This window comes from Rousettus aegyptiacus, unplaced genomic scaffold, assembly GCF_014176215.1.
Source record: "Rousettus aegyptiacus isolate mRouAeg1 unplaced genomic scaffold, mRouAeg1.p scaffold_m13_p_3, whole genome shotgun sequence".
Classification (NCBI taxonomy): domain Eukaryota; kingdom Metazoa; phylum Chordata; class Mammalia; order Chiroptera; family Pteropodidae; genus Rousettus; species Rousettus aegyptiacus.
In genome coordinates, this window is record NW_023416306.1 from 7,093,247 (window position 1) to 7,115,863 (window position 22,617).

The window sequence follows — 22,617 nt, forward strand, 5'->3', positions numbered from 1 at the left end:
CCGGGACCAGGAGATGGCGCAGAAGGCCTGAGGACATCAACTGTGGAACGGGGAGCCCAGAAGGGCCAGGCTGGCTGCTCGGTCGGAGAGCCGATGCCGAGCCGCATCCCTGCTGACGACTCCTCTGGAGAAGAGCAGGGTGAGGTTTGAGCACGGGAGCCAGCAGAGGTGAGGAAATAGGCCCAGGTCACTCTGGAGGGACTGAGGCCTCCCCAGCAGACAGAGGAGCAAAACCACAGAGCAGGATGGCAAACTCTGAGGATCCCAGTGAGGGCCAGGCAGCGGGGGCTGAAGGCAGAGTCAGCCATCGTCTTATTTGCTCAAAGGCTAGATGGGCAGACTTCAGGGTGGCAGCCTAGGGCTCTGAGTCAGAATTAAAGGCAAGGCTGTCAGGACATGATCGAGGACACAGCGACCTCCAGGACCCAGCAAGGGGTCACTGAGAGCAGAACCCATCGGCTCTACCTCGCTTTCTCTTTGGCAGGGTTATGGTTGTGTGGATTGGGGATGCAGGTTGATACAGCATATCTGACTTCCAGCAGCGTGCAGAACGGGGCTGGAAGGAGGACTGGTTAATGGGCCAACACCAAATAGGGAGAGGCCCCAAGGGTCCATATGCTTTGAGTGAGAGGCACAGGGCTGACTCCCCGGCTCCCCGGCCACACACACATACAGAAGAGAGATGTGGCTAGCTGCCATATGTGTGTGATGGTCAGCGGATTCGGTTACAGAAGAGCAGGCTGAGTTTCCAAGCTTATGTGACCTAAACCCTTTGTTGGATCTTGGGCCACATTAACAGAAGCAGGGCACCTAAAGCAGGGGAGGTGATGGGGGCCTGCTCACTTTAGCTAGCTGTTGTTAATGGGATTTTTGGGTTATATCTGCTCCATAACTTTAGAGGGAAGGCTGGAGCCCAGCTGAGGCTACGGCGGCTTTAAGAAGAGCTGGAGAAACCGGAAAAGCCTAGCTTTGAGAAGTGAGGACTCAGGGCTGGAAAAGGCTGAAGGGGAATCAGCAGAACAGGGCAGCTGACTTGGGGCCTGATGACATAGTCGGGCTCCTTGCTACAGGAGGTATACAAGGAGAGGCAGAGGTGGCTTGGGCAGGGGCCAAGGTGGAGTGTCAAATGGGTGACTTGTGAGGTTCTTTCCCACCTGGAGTTTATGCCATTTTGCCCAATTCTGCCTGGTTCTGGGGTCTCTGTCTCTGCCCTTGGAGCTGGTTGGGTCTGGGGCTGTCCTGCCTACCCAGGCAGCCCCCATCTGGGCCAAGGCTAGGCCACATCTGAGTCCTCCTGCTTCAAGCTCATCGTCCTCTCCCCCTCGCTCCTCCCTCTCCCGCTGCTGTAAGAAGAGGGGGTCCTCCCCATCTCACTCTTTCCCCTTTCTGACAGGGTAGGGGTGCCCCACAGAGGCCTCTTTGTCTCAGGGTCTCTACATCGCTGCGTACGCATCTGCATGAGTGTGCCTTTTAAGTGTGTGTGCATCTGCACGTGTGTCTCGGGTCTGCTCTACCCTCCCCAGCGGCACAGGTGCGGTGGGCCTGGCACACCTGGCTGTCTCTACCCACTTCCGCTCTGGGCTCTGGCTGGGAGGCGGAGCCTGGGCCGGTGGGCCTGCCCGCAGAGGCGGGGGAGGCGGGCGCCAGCGCTGGGTACAGGCACACGCACTTCTCACAGGGAACGGGCACCGCGCTCGTCCTCCTGGGGCCCTGCCTTGGCCTGGGGCCCTGCCTTGGTCTAGGCCTCGGCCATGGAGGTCGCCTGGACACAGAGAGGACGTTTAAAAAAATAGAGAGACTTTAAGCTTCCCCCAAAAAAAAGATGAGGAGGGAGGAGGCGATGGAGGCCGAGGTGGGGCTGGGAGGCGAGAGGCTGTCCAAGAGCTCTGGGTCCCCGGGGGTGACCCGGTCTCTGTGGGCAGGACACAGCCCCCGCCCAGGCTGTGCCCACCTGCCTGTCCGATGGAGCCCAGCGGGCACTTTGGCCAGGCCTGGCTGGCCGAGGGGAGGGCACCGTATGGCTGTCTGTAGAGTCTGTGCGGGCGGCGGGACTGGGGGTGGAGAGGCTGGCCTCCGCGGCCCTCGCTCCTACCCCAGGACCCTTGCCCAAGCGTCCGTACGGCCAGGCTGGCTCTCAGGAGGCGAAGTAGGAACTCTGCATGGAGTAGAGCCGGTCGATGGGGTTCCCCACGCGGGCCTGCAGGGAGCCCACGTCGGAGGAGCCGAGGAAGCAGTCACTGAGGCTGGTTAAGGAGGTATCGCTGTCGATGTCGTGGAAGATGGAGTCGTTCCCTGGGGAGCAGAGGGGGCGTCAGCACTGGGGTGGAGGCCGAGGCTCCTGGGGGCGCTGCCGGCCCTACAGGCTGTGTGGCCGGAGGCGCGGGAAGCGCAGGATGACCCGCTGGGGGCCTCGGGAAGGGTCTCGAGAGTGCCCCCTTCGGTCAGGAGGAGGCGCACGGGCGGTGTTAGCCCGGGGGTGGGAGGCGGGAGGTGGCTGTCAGGGCCCCAGGCTGCCAGGCCGGGCAGGGGGCAGGGACGGTGCTGGGGTGGGTGGGGGTGGGGCAGCTTACCATAGGGGTTCATGTGGTCACCTGGCATTTGGGGTGGCGTAAGGCCCTGCTGGAAGGGGTCGCTGCTGCCGTAGGGGCTCTGCTCCATGGCCACGATCTGCTGCTGCGGCGGGGCCAGCGGCGTGTAGGAGGCCATCATGCCCTCCATGCGGCTCGACAGGACCTCTGGGGGCAAAGCACGCCTTCGCTGGCCGTCCCGCCCCCCAGTCCCAGAAGCCCCAGGAGTCCCCACCGACCTCCCACCTACCAGCCCCCGGTCCAGTCCAGGTGCCCATGGCAGTTCCTCTGACCTTCTCCGGACTTGCCCAGGGACACCCCTTCCCACCCCTGCCGTGGCTGAGGTTGCCATGGCTTTCCTGGCCCCGCGGGACTACGGAGCCCAGTTATCTGACCCCACCCCCCACCCCTTCCTGGGACACACACTCCAGGTCCTCAGAATCAGCGTATGGGAAGTCAGAGCCCTCCCCTCCCACCTCCCCGTGTCCTCCAGAGACCCTGCCCTCCGGGATCTCAGGCCCTCTGCAGGACAGACACCTAAGCGGGCAATAATGACTCAACAACGTGTGGATGCGGCCAGCGCCCTACCTCGGGGAGCATCGGGGTAGGGCCCAAATCCAGGCCAAAGAGACCCAGAAAAGGCTTCCCAGAGGATGGGGCCCCACCCCCCATGTGACTTAAAGAACCAGCAGGGGTTCAACAGGCCTGAGCAGAGGGGGCGCTCGCCAGGCTGAAGGGCAGCCGAGGCAGGGAGAGAAACCTCCCCCGGGGAGCAGGGAGCCCAGTCTGTGGGGCGCAAGGATGAGGAAAGGCCGGGTGTGGGGAAACCTCGAGTTGAGAGAGAGATGGTGAAGGGGGGCGGAGCTGAGTGGGGGACCCCGGAGGCTGGAGGAAACCAAGGGAGGGTCTCAGCCAGGAGAGGCTGTGGAGAAAGGCTAGGAAGCTGGAGGAGAAGGCGGAGGTCAGTGGGAGGAGGAAGTTAGGTGAGGGGCTGGGGTCCCCATCAAGGGAGATGTGGGAAAGACAACGCAATGACTAGGAGGGGCCTGAGGGACGTGGACAGGAAACCACCGCTGGACTTGGCCACTGGGCGAATGAAGTGTGTGTGTGTGTGTGTGTGTGTGTGTGTGTGTGAGTGTGAGGTGGGGGGACAGGAAAGGTCTGAGGTGACTCCTGGGATGCTGGCGTGGTACTGGGCTGGCAGTGGTACCATTTGCTGAGATGGGGGGTGGGGAGAAAAGCAGGGGGTATTGTGGGCACGTGGCAGCAGGGGCGGCGACGTGGAGTCCAGTATGGCCATGAAGAACTCAAGGGTACTGTGGAACGTTCTTGGAGAGGCTAAGTCTAGGAGGCCGCTGGGAACATGGGGACACAGCTCGGGAGCTGGCTGGGAGACCCAAGGCAGTGGCTGCAGCCTCAGGAAGCTGGGGTGTCTAGGGAGGGGGCAGAAGGAGAAGAGAGGAAAAACCAGGCTCCAAGGCCATGGCCTCGAAGTCCTGGGTTTGGCCTGGGCCACTGGCCTGGCCCCCAGAGACCTGAGTAGAAGGGCCCCGGCATCTGCCCTTGTCTCACCTGGGAGCAGGTAGCTCTGGGGCCCCCACCCCACTTCAGCAGTCCCAGAGAGTTCCCCTTGCCCTCCTTTCAAGCCTTGAAGGCTCGATGTCCCCATGAGGCCTGGGAGACCAGCCTTGGCTCAAGATGTGGAAACGAGATTTTGGCAAAGCCCAGTGTTGAGAGGTGCCTGGCCCCTGCCCCTTAAACTGGCCCCTCAGCACCCAGGGAGCGCACCCTGACTCCTCGATACCCTGGAAACTTCCTCTGGCGCTCTCTGGAGATTTCTGCTGGATTCTGTTGCGGGCAGCGGGGTGTACGGCCATGGTGAAAACACAGCTTGGGAGCCCCCCCCCCCCACACACAAGCACATGAGACTGAGGCCCGGCTTTGCCCTTTACTAGCCGACTGATCACGACAGGTCCCTTAGTCACACTGAGCCTCAGTCCCCTCGTCTGTGAAACGGGTCATGACAAGGCCCTCCCTCGCGGGGAGCTGTGAGAATTCAGTGAGCGGGAGAGCGTCGAATGATAACGGTGCCTGGCACCTGGTGACGGCGAGTGGCTGACTGAAGTTTTACTTCCGGAGACTCTGCCACCCCTCCGGGCCGCCCGCCCTGCCATCTCTCCTCCTGTGTCCTGTGGGTGCCGCCGCCTCCCTCTCTACGTTATTGATCTCAGCTGGTTCTGAGGCAGAAGTTCCCTGAGCTCTGACCGCCTTGGTGGAAGGTTTCTTGGGGGTCTTGGCGCAGTGACTGAGCCGGGGCCCCTGGCCCTGGCCCCGCCTCACCTTGGCCCAGCCGCTGGGAGTTCTGCTGCTCCTGCTGCTGCTGGTGCCGTCGCGCCAACTTCTTCATCTGCGGGAGACACAGGTCGTGCCAATCCCCACCCCCACCCCCCGCCCCCTGCCCCCACTCATTCCTTGTCCCACTCATCCCAGGCCCTCTGTCTTCCGCCTGCCCCTCTCCCCATCCACGCCTGCCCCGCGGGGGCGGCGAGCGGCTTCTCACCTTTGCTCTTTGGTTCTGAAACCAGACCTGGACCACGCGCACACTGAGGCCTGTCTCTGCTGCCAGTGTCTCTCGGACCTGCCCAGAGAGAGGGAGACCGGTCAGGCCTCCCCGGGGAGGGAGGGTGGCAGCTGAGAGGCGGTGGTGGGTTTGGGGGAATCGATGGATGGGCAAGGATGCTGAGGGATGTCCCCGTCCCGGAGGAGAGTGGAAGGGGTGGCGCCTGGAAAGGCAGTGGGTGCGGGTCAGCCCCCACCCACCCCGGCTGCCCCTCCCTCACCTTTCGGCAGGGCTTGGAGGAGACCTCAAAGGAGGCCTTGAAGGCTCTTCGCTGCTGCGTGGTGAGGATGGTCCGGGGTCGCTTGGGCCTCCGTGGGTCCTTCCCATCATCCCCGCTGCCCTTGCTCTGGCCGCCTTGTCCCTTGGCTGGCTTCATGTCCCCATCCTCGTCCTCACTCTTTACTGTGAGGGACACAATCCAGCCTGTCAGCCTTGTACCCTTAGGCGATCTGCTCCCTGACGGGACCCCGTCGCCTCCTGCCCACACCTGCCATGGCTGGCCTCTGGCTCCCTGGAGACCTCAGGCCAGAACGCCAACCTTTGAGAAAACCAGATGTCACTTCACTAGCCCAGTGCTAGCCGGGCCCCAGGGCCGAGAGAGCCTTCTTCCTCGACGTTTCCAGGGTCTAAAATTGACAGGCAAAGACCACACTCCAGACGTTCTCACACAGGAGTATTCATGCCCATGACAGACAGACACATACACACACACACACACACACACACAGATGCACACTCATCCACTGGTCCTTGCCCATGCAGACTGGCACGTGGACCTGCCAAGGCCTGAGTACATGCAGCTCACAGATGTATTTACACACATGGGCACCTGTTCGCAGGCATGGACACACATGCGTGCAGAAGCAGGTGTAGTCACCCAGAGACACACCCACACGTACCATGTACAGCTGGCCACTTCCATGCCCCAGAGTTATAGGTCTCAGAGATGCCAGCCCCAGAGGGACAGCAAAGCCTCGCCAACCACATGCCTCTTGCTGCTCCCACGTCTGAACTGGTCCCCTTTCTCCAGGGCCAGCTTCCTCAGAGCCTGGGCCTCTGTGGATGGAGCTGTCTCCTCCCTCTGAGACCCCTGCCGAGGCCCAGTAAGAATGGGCCAGCGACACCTGGCCAGCCTCTTCTGCTCTCCCACAGAAGTCCAAGCAGCCATAGGCCTGGCCACAGTGGTGATGAACAGAGGGACAGATGGATGAGAGCTCACCAAGGGCCCTGGCAGTACCACAGTTCTCTGTCCGGGCAGATCCTGTCACCGTGGGCCCTAGGTTATCTCAAGGGCCCAGAACGGACCAGGCCATCGCCTCTCCATGCTCCCTGCTCCAGTCCTTCCCCACTACCCCGGGAATGACAGGTGCCGGCCGCCTCCCTGGCTTTTTCTGCCTTCAGGCTCATTCCTGGCTGGCCCTGCCCTTCCTGCCAGGAGCGCTCCAAACCAGTGTAGTCCTTTGAGAATGGGGTCTTTCCCTCCACCACAGAGGGCCACATGCCCCCCACACAGCTCGGAAAAGGAATAGCTCAGGGCTGCTGCTCCCCACCGCTGAAGGCTCTGGACACACTGATCCCTGCCTCTCAGACACCAGCAGCCTACAGACTTGGTGTTGTTACAGACCCCTGTGGTGCTGTGCCATGGTGGGGGCCAAGGCAAGGCACACCCTGCTCTCGGGCCCACCGCCCTCACCCCCTCAGGGCACGCACATGTGCAAACCACGGTACACATGAGCATGTAAATAAATATGTGTATAGCCATACGCATCACTGCTTGTCGCATGGGTCACACGTGCACTTGTATGTGTGTGTGTGTTTGTGCGTGCTTGGGCACTCAAGCACATCTGCACGATCCATGTGCACATGCATTCCTGGGCATGAGCACCCACACGTGCATTTTATGTGCTTGTGCGTGTGCGTCTGTGGTCACATGCACATACACACGCGCACAGGCATGGGTGCCTCGGTGGCCCCGTCCGCAGGTGCATTTGTGTGCCTGTGGCAGTGTGAGCACATCGGTGTCCATGTGCCCTGCACGTGTGCACGTGTGTATGTGAACACATCGGTGCACACACGCATGCTGGCGTGGGCGTGCTGTCTGTGTGCAGCTCGGGTCCTGGGGTCACGAGCATGCTTCTCCGGCAAGCTCACCCTCCCACAGCACGCCGCCCAGCCGCCCTCCCCGCCGCGTGACCCCAGCCCCAGCCAGGGCTCACCGGAGTCGGACTCGTCCGGGCTCACGGAGCTGAGCAGGTCCTTCTCCTTCTCGTAGTCGCCCTTGCACAGCAGCTGGCCCTCCTTGAGCACAAACTCGTCGCCCTTGCGTAGCTGCCGCTCACACACGCAGCAGCAGAAGCAGCCCAGGTGGTACACGCATTCCAGTGCCCGCATCACAAACTCAGTAGGGGCAATCTTCTCCATGCAGCCGCTGCACTTGGCCGCGAAGAGCCTGCGGGTGCACAGAGCGGGCGCATTAGCTGGGCTCAGGGCTCCCTCCCAGAGGCCACTGCCTACCCAGAGCCTCTCCCTCTTGCCACCCTGACACTCCAGCCCAGGGGGGAGAGGCCGCCCCTGGGCACAGAGCCGGACAGGGTTGGACCCTGAAGTCCTACTCTTCTGGCTCGCAGGGCCTCAGGGTGGGTTCTGGGCATCCTGCCCAGAGGTGCCCTCTCTTTGGTGCGTCAGCTCAGGGCCCTTCCCGCTCAGGCCACTAGAGGGCAGAATGCAGGGTCAGCCTCAACCCTCCCCAAGAACTAGAGGGCTTCGCCCTGAGGGGAAGGGCAGGCTCCCATAGGTCCACCCATCCTCACTTCAGGACCCGCTCTGCTTCCTCCCTGCCCTTCCTGCACCCCTATATCCAAGCAACCTACCTCCCAGCCCGGGCCCCTCCTCTCCTGCCTGACTCCTCCCAGTTTCCTCCCTGGACTCCTGGTGCCTCCTATCCTTCAACTCACCCTCCAGGAGGAAAACCAGAGAGATCTGTCTAAAACACGCACTTGATCATGCTGCTTCCCTGTTCCAGATTCTTCCATGGCTCCCTCGTGCCCTTGGGAGACATCCAAGTTCCTGAGTCTGCCATGATCCTGCCTCTTCCCTTACCCCTCCCCCTGCCCCCCAGGCTGTGCCCCGGGCCACCATCGCGTTGGCCTTTCGACACACTCTAGCCAGCCCTGGGTCTGGCTGACACTCGCTTAGCTCGCCTTCCAGTTTGGGGATCTCCACCACGAAGAAACGTGTTTCCTGGGCACGTACGGGAATGCCAGCGCTGTTCTAAGCACTCTGCACGTTTAATCTCTGCAACAACTCCACAAGACAGGCACGAAAATTAATCGATCCCATTTTAGAGGTTAGGAAATTGAGGTGCTGAGAGGCGGAGTCACTCGCCCAGAGTCACGTGGGTAGTAAATGAGAAAAGCTGACTCTGAGCCTGGACCTAACCCAGTCCCTCCATGACAACGTCGATCCATCTTCTCTCTCCAGAGACAAAGGTGGCCGGGGCCTCAGTGCCTTCAGCCAGCATGTGCAGAAGGGTCTGAGCGGCACGGCCCCCCCTCTGCCCACACCTACCGTCCGATCCTCCCGGCCTCCCATCCCCGTCACGTGCCCCGCTCTGTGGGAACTCAGCCTCAACAACACTTTGATGGAAAAAATTATGAAGAATCAAATTATTGCTGCTGGGAGGGAATTAAAACCATTTTTCATTCCCCGCGTCCCCGGGCCACGTCTGCGGGCGCCACCTTGGGAACGCTGCGCACATCCCATCCCTCTTTATGGCCCGCCATCGCAGGCACAGATTACAGCTGCAATTCTCCACTAATCGGTTCTGGAACAGAAACAGCCATAAATGTGAGGCACTCGGCCTGCCTCCCTTCCCGGGGCTGCCATCAGCACCGCCCACGGCGAGCCGGTGGGGTGCTGTGGACAGGGCCCATCTGAGTCCTGCCTGCTGCCCTGGCACAGGCCAGGGCACTCAGACTGGGGGAGGGTATCTCAGCCACCTCTGCCACCCCCACCCCCATTCTACCCAGCAGGCTCCTACTAATCCTTCGATGCCCAACTGCCATGCCACTTCCTCTGGGAAGCCTTCTTTGACGCCCCAGTCTGGGGGAGGTGGCCTCCCTTAAGCTCACCCGCGCTTCTCTGGCCTCCGTCCCCTTTACTATAAAAACGGGGATGTCAACAGGACCTCCATCAAAGGGCCGTTGTCAGGATTCAGCAACACTGAGCATGGAACTTGGTGAGCGAGGATCACATCAGCCGCGGTGCAGTGTGCACCTCTGCTCAGCTCCCAACTCGACAGGTGTTCCACGAGGCAGGACCTCGCTCCAGCCAATCCTCAAGGAGGCCTCAGTGAGTGTGAAGCAGGTGAGTGATATTTTGGGGTGGGGTGGGCTGGAGCTCAGGCCAGGCAGAGAGGACCCTTCTAGTCCACAAGGGACGTGATCTTGCAAGGGGATCCTGAGCTGGATTTCAGCTTCGATTTGGGCCTTTGGCTGGATACCTTTGTTCAGGGTACAACCTAGGCAACCGTCCACGGCAGCCACGGGCAGAGGCCCCATCCAGCCCTGTCCAGGGGCTGGGGAAGGAGCCAGGTTTGCAGAACCTGCTGCCCGGCCCCCCTCTCCGTCCCTCTGTCTCTCCTCCTGCTCTCTTTCTCCACCCAGGGGCCCCACTGAGGCCTGCAGCCTGGCCTCTGTGGCCCATGAATGGACAGGCACTGGCCACATCTCTGCGCCAGCATGGCAGAGACAGGGTCTCAGGGGGCGTCATCACACCTTGGTTGGGTGGCTCCCCAGAGGCGGTCCTCTCAGGCTGGGGGAGGGGGCAGGGGGGCGGGTGACCCGCATTCGCATTCGCATTCGCAGGCACCGCCACAGTGTAGGCTGCATTCAGAACAGCCGTGCTAATGCCTTGGCAGCAGGGGGTCGATTGCTACTTTCTCCAAACTCATCAACACAATCTATTATTAATACTTCTCCAAAGGCTCAGCACCGCCATTACGGAGGCAGCGCCAGCCACTCGGGGCATCATCTGTTATCGAGATTGCAAAAACTCGGGAAATAAAACAAACCGCGCACACTTTATAAACGGAATGTGCCATCCGTTTGGTCTCGGAGCATCTCTCCTCTCAATAAAACATCAGGGGGGATGCATGAAATACTCGCTCCCAATTACGGGGTGCCTTTGTCTACCGTGCTGGGGTGAGCGCTGCTAACAGTGCGTGTGGGAGGGGGCGGGGGGCTCCTTCCCTCAATCCGTCCCGTCCCGCAGCGAAGGGGTTGCTGGAGGCCGCCATTGAGAAGCAGGCCCGGCCACAGGCGCGTGGCCTTGGCATCCGAGGGACCCAGGTTCGATGCCTGATGCCACCACTTCTGGCTGGTGCCTGGGCAAGTAGTTTCCTCTCTCTGAGCCTCGGCTTACTCATCTGTGTGATGGGCCCGACAACGCTGCCTGCTTCTCGGTGTGAAGATGCATCGAGCTGCCAGTATGAGGTGGCAGGCAAAGAGGCAGGGGGTCTCCGTGGGCTGGGGCCGGCTCTACCAGGCCAGGAGGAAGCCTTTCCAGACACGCTGCAAATTCCGACCAGAGAGGCAGAGCTGGTCAGGGTAGGAGGCCTCTCCGCCTCCCTTCTGCACCTGCCCCGGAGGGGGCTCTGAGCCTGGAAAGGCCCTGATCAAGCGCCACAGGCCCTGGCCTTGGAGCCTGGGCCCTGATCTCCATCCTCACTCAGCCGCGCACCAGCTCTGTGATCCTGGGCAGGTCAGAGTCTCCGTTTCCTCAACTGTAAGATGAGGACGATCGTTCCCCACTCCCCGGAACGGTGCTGGGGTTTCCAGGTGGGTGTGTGCCTGTTGCCCATGCTGGGTGCAGGGCCAGGGCATGGTGGGGTGCCATGGGGAGGCTCTGAAGCTGTGCCCCGGGGGAGCCGCCTGTGGTTTCCCTTGCCAGCTGCCTGCCTTGTGGGTGCCAATCCCCCCACCCCTGCTCCTCCCCAGTCCGGAAACTCCAAATAGAGAGGGCAGCTTCGAGACCACATCGCAGCGCGCAGGCTTGCTGGTAACCCACACGACCCTGCTCCCCTATTTTTCATGTAAACTGCCAAGCCTTTCCATGCACTTCCATGGCATTCACCCCACTCCCAACCTCTGCCCCCCAAACACCTGCTGATTTGGAAGGATTTGGCTCAGGGCTCCCCTTCCTCTGGGAAGCCCCTCTTCTCCAGCCTTAGATAGATGCCTCCCTCTTTGAGTTCCCTATCCTTACCCCCCTCCCCTATTATAGCACTTGCAATAAAGACTCCACTTTACATATTTCCAGGTCTATCTTGCCCTTGGTCACCTCTGTATCTTCAGTGCTGAGCACAAGGCCCCACACACACCAAAGCAGGCAATAAATGTTTGTTGGATGACTATTGAACCAACCAATAGTGCCCTGTTCTTCCTGGGAAGTAAGGCAAGGCAGGTCCACCCCCAACCTGGTCTGGTGGGAGCCCTTGTCCTCCTGCCCTGGGGACACAGTGCCATCTTGGAGAGCAGTCCGTAGGACCCTGGGAGGGGGTGGGACACTGGAGAAGGTAGTCTGGGGTTCTGTCTTGGCTCCATTAACTTTTTCACTGTATGACTTTGGTCAAGACATTTAATATCTCTGAGTCTCAATTTCTTCATCTATAAAATGAGGTAGCGCAGTGCCAAGGACACTTCATAAAAGCTGGGCTCTGCCTTTCTCTTGTCCCACGTTTGTCCAGCATACCTTTGTCGATCACCCTCACTGGAGTCTCAGATTTCCAACCACGCCTCCCTCTCACCACCACCCTGGGTTCTTGCTTGGTCCTTCTAGCTTCTGTCTGGCCTGAGCTGGACAGAGCACTCCTGGCTCAATTCTCTGTCTGTCTCATTAACATTACTGAGTACTAATAAAGCTCCGTTATCATCTACTTGCATCGCCTCATTAAATCCCGAACCCTAAAAGAAACGCCGTTTCTCTCCCCATTTTACAGATGAGCACACACCAAAGTGAAGAGGGCAGGTTCCTTGTTCAAGGTCACATGGCGGCATCACCATGCTCTGTGCATCCAAGTGTTGCTTCACTGTATGATTTTGCCCTGCACCCTGAGTACCACATCCCATGTCTGTCTGCCCTCAAGGCCCTGAACGTCTTGGGGCGGGGGCCTGATTCACACAGAATTCTCATTACTCAGCATAAGCATGGTACCCAGTAGGCGTGGCTGAGTGTCTGAGTTCTTCTTAAACCAAGCTGAACATCTCTCCCTCACAAACACCTCCCTCTCCCCAGCATCATCTACAATTGTAGAACAAGAAAGTCTCTTTTCAGGAGTGTCCTTGAAGAGTCCTGGACTATGAGATCACACCTCCATCTCCTCTGAGTTTTCGTTGGTTTATTTGTTTAATGCTCAATTTATGAAACTCGTCAAGCTCGTAAAACTCTGAAACCAACTTTTTCTGGAGCATTCGACCATGGATTACAAATCTCATTAATTAATTTCTCTTAAACCACTGACAACTGCAGAGATGCATGCAGTATGGCTGATTCTTTTGCCCCTGATAAAACTGGTTTCCTAGCATCCCGGCGGGAGGACTCCAGCCGCTCCTCGAGGGTCTTCATGCCCAGATCTTGGAGTCCATACAGCTCTCACCAAGCCTGGAATCCTGGCTCTGTCCCTTCCTAGCACTGTAACCGTACGTAAGTCCCTTCTCCTCTATGAGCCTCAGTGTCCCCATCTGTCCGATGGGAATAATGGCTGGACACCCGAGATGGGCTAAGTGGAGATCGCGGTGACTGTCATTGACTGTCCAGGACTTCCAGCACCCATTCACCATCCTTGCCGACCGGAAGCTCCCCTGCCTCCTCCTCCACGCACTGCCATCCCCACACCCCGTCTCCGCATTTTCCAGTTTACGTAGCCCTGGCTGGTTCTCAGTCCGAGAATGTGCATCAGTTTCAGGATAAGCCCAAACACTCAGCTGTGGCACTCAAGGCCCTGCTCTGCCCCTGTCACACCAGGCCTCAGCTCCTCTGCTACAGTCACCGTGCTTCTCATTGCTCCTTGAACACAGCAGGTCCCTTCCTGCCTCCTTAACACTTAAAATCTCACCTGCCTCCAAGGCCTATCTTCTCTCTCTCTCTTTCCTTCGCTTCTTGTTTACACTCTTTATCCTCCTTCAAGACCCAATTCAAGTGAAGCCTTCCATGATGCCCACAGACCCAGATATTTATATATCTGAAGCCCCCACTGGCCTAGAAGTCAGAAATGAGGTCTAATTCACCCCCACCTCCCTGGGCTCTGACATTGAGGATATGATAGTGAGTGTTTGTTGAATGAATGAACGACCTTGTGAGGAATGGAATGAGCAGCTAGGAAGGACATGAGAATATTGGATATTCTGCTTTGAGGGTGTCTGAAAACACCACCAGGTGACAAGATAAGTGAACTCACCCTCCTGGGTCCCTGCTCCCTTCACAGCTATACAACCTGGAGTCCAGAGTCCTAATAGTTTATCAATGACATCCTATATGTGCCTCCTGCTGGGCTCATCCCTACTACAGTGGGACAGTAGGAGGAGGTGTGGAGGGAGGGTCATGTTGGTATTAAATGACTCCCCTAACCATAGGTGATTGGACCAGGCCTGGACGCTTGACTCAAGGTGGGCCAATCGAACCTTAAGTCCTGTGTCCCTTCCTTTTCCTGCTCATGGTCAGCCCCTCCCAATCCCTCCCCCTTCCCTCCCTCCTCAGAGGTGTGGCTTTCCACATCTGCAGCACCAGCCCTGTGGCCTTGGGTCATTCATGTCCCTTTGATCCTCAGTGTTCTCTTCTGTAAAATGGGAGAGTTGATCCCTCCCTCAGCTGGTGAGTGAGAATCCAGTGAGTTTTAAGCCTGTGGAGAAGCCTAGCCCAGAGCCTGGCACAGAGGGCATCTCGGCAGGTGTGTGATCCCTCTCCCACCTCAGCCTCTCACTGGGTACCCAGTATAGGCTCTGGAGCCTTCCCTTCCTCACCTCTAATTTCAGTCTGAAGCCGCTGATCTCATCGTTCAGCTCTCCCTGTCTGTCTGTCCCTTTGCGCTGTGGACTTCTGCCAGACCCTCACCTGAGTCACACTGGGGACCAGGCAGATTCCGGGCCAGTTTTCCTTTAGGACCTCTCCAGCCCCAAGTCCCACAGTTCCTGGAAATGCTTTCTGCTTGGGGACCACCAGTCTTGGTGCCTGGAACCACAGTCCCTCCGTCCCTAATGGCTATATGTTCTTGAATTCACAGAGTCTGGCTCTGAGCCAGGGTCATGCAAGATGCTTGGGAAACAGAGTCAGACCAAATCTTGTCCCAGGGGAGCAGGCATAGCATGACATGTGCTTCGAGGGGGGTATGCTCAGCAAGCTGGGAGACACGGAGGTATGATGGCCAATGCAGAGGCGAGCTGGGCACTTCCTGGAAAAGGAAGCATGACACACAGTTAAGAACCTGCTTCTGGAGGCGGAAGGAATGGTCCGAAGGATCCAAATCCCAGCTCTGCCATTTACCAGCTGTCGGGCCTTGGGGCAGGCCAGCTCCTTTCTGTTTTCCCATCTGAAAACTGGGGACCACAATCCCCGCCTTCCCGGTGAGCACAGTGTGTTTATCCTCTCTGTGCCAAGCTGGTGGTGGATCACAGGATGGAAGGGCCACAGTCAGAGCGCTCGGGACAGACCCCTGGATAGTAAGTGCTGGATACGGTGGCTCAGGTCATCATTGCTCCCCGGTCTGTGGTGACGTCTGTTGAGAGATGATGGGCTTGAGCTCCCAGGAGCCGAGGGGACAGGACCCTGGACACTCTTGGGGGTCCAGCTGCTGTTGCTAGAACTCGCCTGTCACTTGTAGAAGCGAAGGGGGAAAGCCGGCAGAAGGAGCTGCTCGCCTCCTCCGCCCCCAACTCGTTGACATCTCCCCCACGTGCCTGCCGCGTCCTTATCATTCCGGGCGTAGCTGTTTTTTATTTTGAGACAAAAAGGGGCCTGTTGATGGGGATCCAACTCAAACCAGCTGCAAACATCTGCTTTGATGCGGCGGCGGCGGCGGCGGGCCAGGCGGGCGGCGGGGGCGGCGGCGGGAGCCGCAGGCGGGGGCCCCGGTGCGCGCGTCAATCACGCGGCTGGAATGCGCGGCGTGGCCCGGCGCTCCGACCGGCGGCCGCCAGCGCGCGGGGCCTTGCAGGGCCTCTCTGCAGCCTCGCCGCGCCGGGGCCGGGCCTGCCGCGAAGGCTGCCCCGGCGCTTCCTGCGGGGCGCAGACCCAGCTGTGCGGGGCCGCCGGCTCCTCGGCCCTTTGATCCAGGCCAGGGCGCTGTCGGGAGTCCCAGCCAGGGCTGGAGGTCACTGGGCTAGGGCCACGGAGGGACGGGCACAGCCGGGAGCCCAGGGTACACACATTCGGTGATTCCACACATATTTTTATGTAGCCTACTATGGTGCCAGGCCCTGTCTGGAGGCTGGGGGTAGCGCAGAAAGCCAACCGGACAGTCAGTCCCCTCCCCATTGCTTCCATTCTATTGGACCAGGGGACAGGCAATTCGATATATCAATAGCATACAGGGTATAACAGACAGTGACAATGCAATAAAGGAAACTGAGGCAGGGAAGAATGATGGCGGTGACCAGGGGCTTTTGCAACGGGCAGTCAGAGGCTTAATGAGATATCTGAGGTGCTGCAGAAATGGCCCACGAGGCCCATGTGGCTGGAGAGGAGGCGACAGGTCATGTGGGCTTGGACTCGAGGAAAGGCTTGGAGCGAGGGGGAGATGTGATCCAACTGGCATTTTAACTGGCTCCCTCGGGCAGCTGTGTGGGGGTGGCGGTGATGTGGGGTAGCAGGCAGATGCATGGGTGGTTATCTCAGTCCAGGCAAAAGATGCTGTTGGCTCAGACCCGGTGAGACAGGGTTGATGCTGAGAAGTGGCTGGACCTGGGATGCATTTTGAAGGTAGACTGGGGCATGGGAGTGTGTGAAAGGCTGGAGGCATGAGTGAGTCCAAGATTCGGGGGCCTAAGCAACCGGAAGGATGGAATTGCCATTAAATGCAATGGAGACTGAGGCAGGGCGGGGCTAGGAATATCAGGAGAGCAGTTCTGGACGTGTTACAACGGAGCTGCCTTCCAACACGTTAAATGTGGCTGCATCGGCGGGCGGCGGGAGGGGGCTGCGCATTCAATAGTCTGGAGTTCAGAGAAGCCCAAGCAGCGATACTGCTGGGAGCCGCATCATGTCCGCACCATGTCTCTCTGACCATCTTCCCCCACGCCCTTCAGGAAGGAAGAGCCGCAGGAAAACCCGGGCCAAGAGGCATGGAAGGCCAGTGAGCTCTGGCCAGGTGCAAGCTAAAGGCTTTACCTGCAAAATTTCCTTTTTGGTTTGTTCGTCTGATTGTATGTTTCTAGAAGTGCATCCATTTTTTCCAGGTTGTCCAATTTGTTGGCATATAATTATTCATAGTATTTTCTTATAATCTTTCGTGTTTTCGTGATGTCAGTTGTCACATTCTTTTCATTTCTGATTTTACTTATTTGGATCCTTTCTCTTTTTTTCTTGGTACACATTTCATTTACCCTTGGGCTGATGATCTTCCCTCTTTTTTCTGCCCTTCGATGGAGAATTCAATTCATGTGATGATTCATTTATTCATTCAGCCACCTAACATTCGTTAAGCACCTACTATGAGCCAGGTCCCATGCCGGGCTCGCAGGAGGAGCCTTCTCCTTTCACCCACTCATCAAACCCCTCAGAGCTGATCCCAAGTTCCCTTCCCCCATTTCCAATGTGTCACCAGTTCCTAGTTGCCAAATCCAGCGGCCATTTTATTATCGTTAGTATTACTAAGATTTATTGAGTGTTTCCTACATACCAGACCCTGTGGCTTATTTGCATAGGTACTCCTACCCCTTAAGACCCCTGGGAGGTAGGCGATGCCACCCTCTTTTCACAAGAGGGGAAAGTGGTGCTCTGACAACTACTCAGCGTCAGAGCTGAGATGGGAGCTGGGACATGTGGGGCTCCGGAACTGCTGCTCATTCTCCCTGCCTCGCTGCCTGGCTTCCCAAATCTCCCTGTGCTTGAAGCCTCAGCCTCCTGCTCCCTGCCCACCACTTGGAATGACTGCACGTGCTTCTGCAGCTCAGAGCTGCTGGGCTCCTGACCTGGTCTGCATCCAGAGGTGCCAAGGTTCCAGAGGGGAGGCGCTGATCACACAGGTGAAAGATGAGAAACCCCACATTACCAGATGCAGAGGACTTTGGATTTCTCTCCAAGGTCCTGAGTGACCAGAATAGGCCAAGTCAAGACCTATGTGCCCAGAAAGGGCTGAGAGATCCGGGACAGGCCCCGATGTGGTACAGACCTGTCCAGATGGTGGAAGGAGCTGAGGTCAGGGAAGACTTCCCGGAGAAAGGGGCTAAAAAGTGCAAATGATTGAATGGGGGAAGTGATCGTGCTGGGATGGGAACAGGAGTGTGTCTGACTCCAGAGGCTGGGCTCTGTGTAGGAACAGAGAGGCAGAGAGGTGATGCTGGCAGGGGTGGCTGAACAAAAGCAAAGGCATGAAGAAAATGGAGGCCATTTGCAGGGTTAAAGAAACAGTGGGTCACTGATTAGGCTAGAGGCCTTGAATGTTGGGCTAAAGAGAATAGATCAGGCTTCTTTCATTCCCATCTCTCATTCATCCATCCGTCTATCCATCTATTTATCCATCTGTCCACCCACTCACTCAGCCACTCTATCCAACCACCCACCCGCCCCCTCACATAACCGCTCAGCCAGCTATCCATCTCCCTCTCCATCCGTGTATCCATCTATCCATCCACACACGTCCACGCACCCATGCATTCATCCACCCAGTCAACACATACTTAAGCATTCGCTCTGTGCCAAATCTTAAGCCATGATTCTACCTCTTAAAGGCAGAAACTGCCTTTTAAGGTTTTCACTGTAAGACTAATTGATTCTGTAAGCATTTGCCAGACTCCCACCATGACCTAGCACTGTGATGGGAGATGAGGCATCAGTGGGAAACGAGTTACAGGGTCACTTTCCCCTCAGTGAGTCCCTGGTGTAAGGAACAAGGAGGTCTCAGAGGAGAAATCCGGTGTCACTGGAGAGCCTTACAGCTGACCAAGCCGACATTGTGTCCCCATCCTCCTGACCCCAAGGATTCTACGCACAGACCACAGCATTTTAATCAGGGTTAAAAAAACACACTGATACACTTCCTTTGAGCAAGTGTTTTCTGGAACAAACTCCATTAAGGCAATTTAATTTTTTGATCGATTTTCTTCTAGTGTAGTTAAATAATTTACAACTTTTTCCATTTTCATTTTTATTTTACTAAAATTATTTCATTGGGATAAATTATTTTCCATGAAAAATTTCAATAAAGGTTGGCTCTATCGTCAGGTTTGTGCTCCTATTACATCTCACTGATTATCAAGATTTGACTCTTCCGGTAATTTGTAGGTTAATTTGTAGCCAGCGACACATTTTATCATGGATACTTTCATTGTTGTCAGTTGTAACTTGCACTGGTTAATTTACCAAGTTAAACTTCACCCCAGGCTCAGGTAGGGTGGTCAATGTTACCAACAAAATGATTAAAACTTATGATCACCAATTTTACCAGGCAGCCAATGAAAACATGCTCAGGGTCAAAATCATACACATTAAGTGTGCTCCTTCTTGCCCTTCCACTGACACCTCCCTTTCCTGGTTAAACCACCCAGATTCTAGTGGCTCTTTCTCCACACTCAGATCACAAGTCTGAGTTTGTCCTAACAGCCCTTAAGGCCTGGCATCGAGCAGCTCCGTCCCCTAGTGGCGAACAGAGCCATCTCCTCCCTCATTCCCCCCACCTTATACTACTCCTAAGGCAGCCAGAGGTAACAACAACTTCCTTAGCCTAGTCGCCAGGAGCCTCACTGCCCAGTCTCCCTCATGAGATCTGGACTAGTCCCCAACCACCACACACACCTGTGCGCCTGCTGCCCCATTTCTGAACATCCTGGCACGTGCGTTCCTACTAAATGTCAAAGTCGCAGGCACAGCCCAGCCCTGTGCTCAGAGCTTCACACGCAGGGGCCTCCCCAAGACCTCCCCACCACCCAGGGAGGTAGGAGTCCCTTATGCAGATCGCCCGCTGGCGAGGCCCGGCCAGGGCCCGTCCCAGGTCCGCCTGCCCCGTAATCACCGTGCTCTCCTGCCTTCCTGGGGTTTGGGGACGGGGTCGAGCCAGAGGAGCAAATGCTCCGGCGTTTCGGGAGCCTGACACCTGCTCCCAGCCAGCAAGCGGCCTGCCTGTGCCTGGCTGACTTTTTGCAAGGATGCAGCCAGTGACATGTAGGCAAAACACAGCCCCACAGCCAGCCGAGTGCCCTTGGATGAACCTGCGAAGTGAAAGCGTGAGAGGCACAGGGCTCCACGCTGGTGGGAGGTGGAGGGGACATTCTAGAAGGGGAGCCCTTGGAAGTGCGAGTGGCATTTATTTCCTACCCACACCGGACCCTTTGCTACGCAGTAAGAAGCGGCCCTAGGAGACCCCACCCCAACCCAGGGCCTCTGCTTTCAGGCTCCCGCCAACTGCCGGCGGGCGAGGGGCGAACCGGGCGCGTCAGGGCCGGGCGCCCGATTTGGGCACACCGCGCACCGCCACCCGCTGGGGACCCCCTCGCCGCCCGCCGGTCCGTTTAGTGGGTAACTGATCGCCCCGCGCCCCGCCCCAGCCGCCCGCAGCCCGCCCGAGCCGCTTAATCACCGCCCGCCTGGCCACATTAGCATAGTAATGGCCTTTAAATTGAGCCTCTTTGTTTTTTAATTAAGCTCCCAGCAGGTACAGAGAAGAGCGATTATTGAGGAAGCTGCCAGCGCTAATCGCCCGCAGTCATTTGACAATTAAAAAGCGCCCGGCTTTAACCCTTTCCCCGCGCCCGCAGCACTTCCCCGCAGCATTTATGCAGCGCCGACTGTGTGCACCGCTTCCCGTGGGAACCGCGGGCCCCGCCCCCCGCAACTCGGAGGGGGCCCTGCCGGCGCTTCCATTTTGTTGAGGAGCAAACTGAGGCGCAGAGAGGGAAGGTAACTTGCCTAAAACACACAGCCCGGGCGTGGAGGAGCCGGCCTGGGCGGGCAGGTTGCTGGGCTCTGCACCTTGCATGCCCTCTGCTCGGAGCGCCGCCCGCCTCGTGAATCTGGCCACATCCTCCTGCGTCGAGGCCCAGGTGGGCACCTCCCAACCCCCCATGGCAACAGCCCCCCTCCTCAGAATTCTCAGGGCACGCTCTCCTTCCTGTGAGTTCATCCGTCCCCCCACATACTGATGGGGTGCTCACTGTGTGCCAGGCGCAGTGCTGGGCGCCGGGAGGGGGCTGCGAGCAAGCCAGAAACGGGGCTCTGCCCACATTGATCTACACGCCGAGAAGGGAGACAGGTGACTAGGCTGAGGGGCGCCCCGGAAGGTCCACTTTCCTGAAGGCAGAGGTTTGGGCTGAGATCGAGAGGAGGAAGAGCAGCCAGGCAGCAGAGGAAACTGAGCACAAAGGCCCGCAGACAGCGACGCCATCAGCGGGAACCGGAAGGTTCGGAGGGGCTGCGGGGAGGGGGCGGCATGGACCCCGAGGAGGCCGGGGAGTCACAGGAGCCGGTTTGAGCGGGCCAGGTCTTAGAGACTTTAAAAATTTGGAATTGAAAACAATAATAATTTCTCCGTATAGGTGATGATTTAATATTCAGATGCACAGAGGTGTTCGGTCTCTCCACTCATCCCTAGCCACCCAGGTCCCCTCCCCAGAGGCAACCGCGGTCTCCCATCTGAGCCTCCTTCCACAATACCTTTGCAAGACGTCCACGAGCTGGTGTGCATCCATTATTCCCCTCTCTCTGACTTTTTTTTTTTTAAAGGAGAATTGGTTGTGCGTTCTGTTCACTATTTTTCATGCACAAATGCCAATTACTCTACAAACTGTTCTCGAGTCGCCCATTTTCGCTGCCCCATCTGCATAACTGTTGAGGAGGACTTCACGACGTTTTGGCTCGGTGCATTAAGGCCCCCCGACATTCTACTGTAGGGGCAAACCCTAATTTGCTTAACCCGGGCCCTGTTGGGGTGGCCTTGTGGGCCATTAAAAGGATTTTTGTCTTAATCTCAAAGCCATTGAAAGGTTTTAAGTGGGGAGTGGCTTGAGCGATTTACATTTTTTAAAGATCATTTTGGCCACGGAGCTGGGACCTAGGGTGTGGGGAGCACAGCGTGGGGAGCAGGTGACCAGCTAAGAGGACCTGCTGTTGGCCTGCAGGTGAGAGGCTCAGGCGGTCCAGGGTGTGGTGGGGGGAGGGGCGGGGGGGGGAGGAAGGGGATGAGTTATCTTTGAGTGGTGTAGGGTGTTACGCAGACCGGGCTTTGGGGTGGGTGGAGCCCAGGGTGGCTCCCTAGACCCTTTCTGGAGCCTGGTGGGTGGGAGAGCAGTGACTAAGATGGGAGGCGCGGTGGTGGTGGTGGCCGGGGCCCTGTGACCACGCCAGGCGCAGAGCCACCCTACTCTCACTGTACGGACAGCCAGAGCAGCTCTGATTCATCACCGAGTCCTGCTGGATCCCCCCTTCCCTCCTCTCCGCCCCCAAGTCAGGCTCTCTGGACCTGAGCCCAGAACCCCACCTCGACCAGCCCAAGCCCCATCTCTGCCTGCTCGCACTTCAGAGGGGCCTGCTGCTGGTGGCCCTGAACCCCCCTCCCTCCACTCCGGGCTGAGCTGGTGTTTGTGAAGAGGGGCAGCCCACAGAAAGCCTGGCAGCTGGCTTTTTAATAAATGTAGGTTGAGGAGGCTCCCTAGGGCCCGGGTGTGGTGGCGAGGAGGAGGGCTCTGGACAGATTCTGCCCCTGCTCCCCCCTGGGAGAGACTCCCTCCTCCTCTGCCCTTGGCTGCCTGGTTGCGGGTGGACTGTCCATGCCCTAGAGTCCCTCTCACCTTGTCCCTTAGTCACTGTCCCTGACTCAGAGCTAGAGGTGTCCCCTTAGAGAGAAGCTAGGTGGGGGCTGCCAGGACCACCCTATGGCTCCCCCGTACCCCATGGAGGGAGGCAGTGAGCATGTGGCGCTGCAGGCACCAAGGGGTTAACCGTCTGCCCACCCCATCTATCAGCCAGCATCTCCCAAACAGACGGACAGACAAGGCAGCTGTCCAAACAGGCCTGTGTACCTGGCCACAGCCGCAGAGAGGACAGGGCAATGGCTGTTTACTCTGCTCCCCTCCCCCAACAGGGTCACACGCTGGCAGGGCATTTCCCTGCAGTCCCCCCTTGGGGATGCGCCCTCCACCCTTGTCTGTCTCACCACTACTGAGCAGAGGGTTCCTGACCGATGTCTCTGAGACGAGGCCCGTCCTTGCTCAGGGCTCTGGGCGGGGG

General features: G+C 58.2%; 1 protein-coding gene across 1 annotated transcript in view; it reads right to left on the reverse strand.

The window, feature by feature from the left end:
* Positions 1–1,835: 1,835 nt before the first annotated feature.
* The window catches only part of LMX1B (LIM homeobox transcription factor 1 beta), a 76,826-nt gene continuing 56,044 nt past the window's right edge, over positions 1,836–22,617 (reverse strand). Inside the window, exons 3-8 of the mRNA XM_016131715.2 lie at positions 7,404–7,636; positions 5,408–5,589; positions 5,128–5,205; positions 4,908–4,974; positions 2,592–2,735; positions 1,836–2,292 (exon numbers count right to left, since the gene is read on the reverse strand). Coding sequence (XP_015987201.1) covers positions 2,135–2,292; positions 2,592–2,735; positions 4,908–4,974; positions 5,128–5,205; positions 5,408–5,589; positions 7,404–7,636 — 862 coding nt within the window. The 3' untranslated portion in view covers positions 1,836–2,134. The remainder of the gene's footprint in view (positions 2,293–2,591; positions 2,736–4,907; positions 4,975–5,127; positions 5,206–5,407; positions 5,590–7,403; positions 7,637–22,617) is intronic.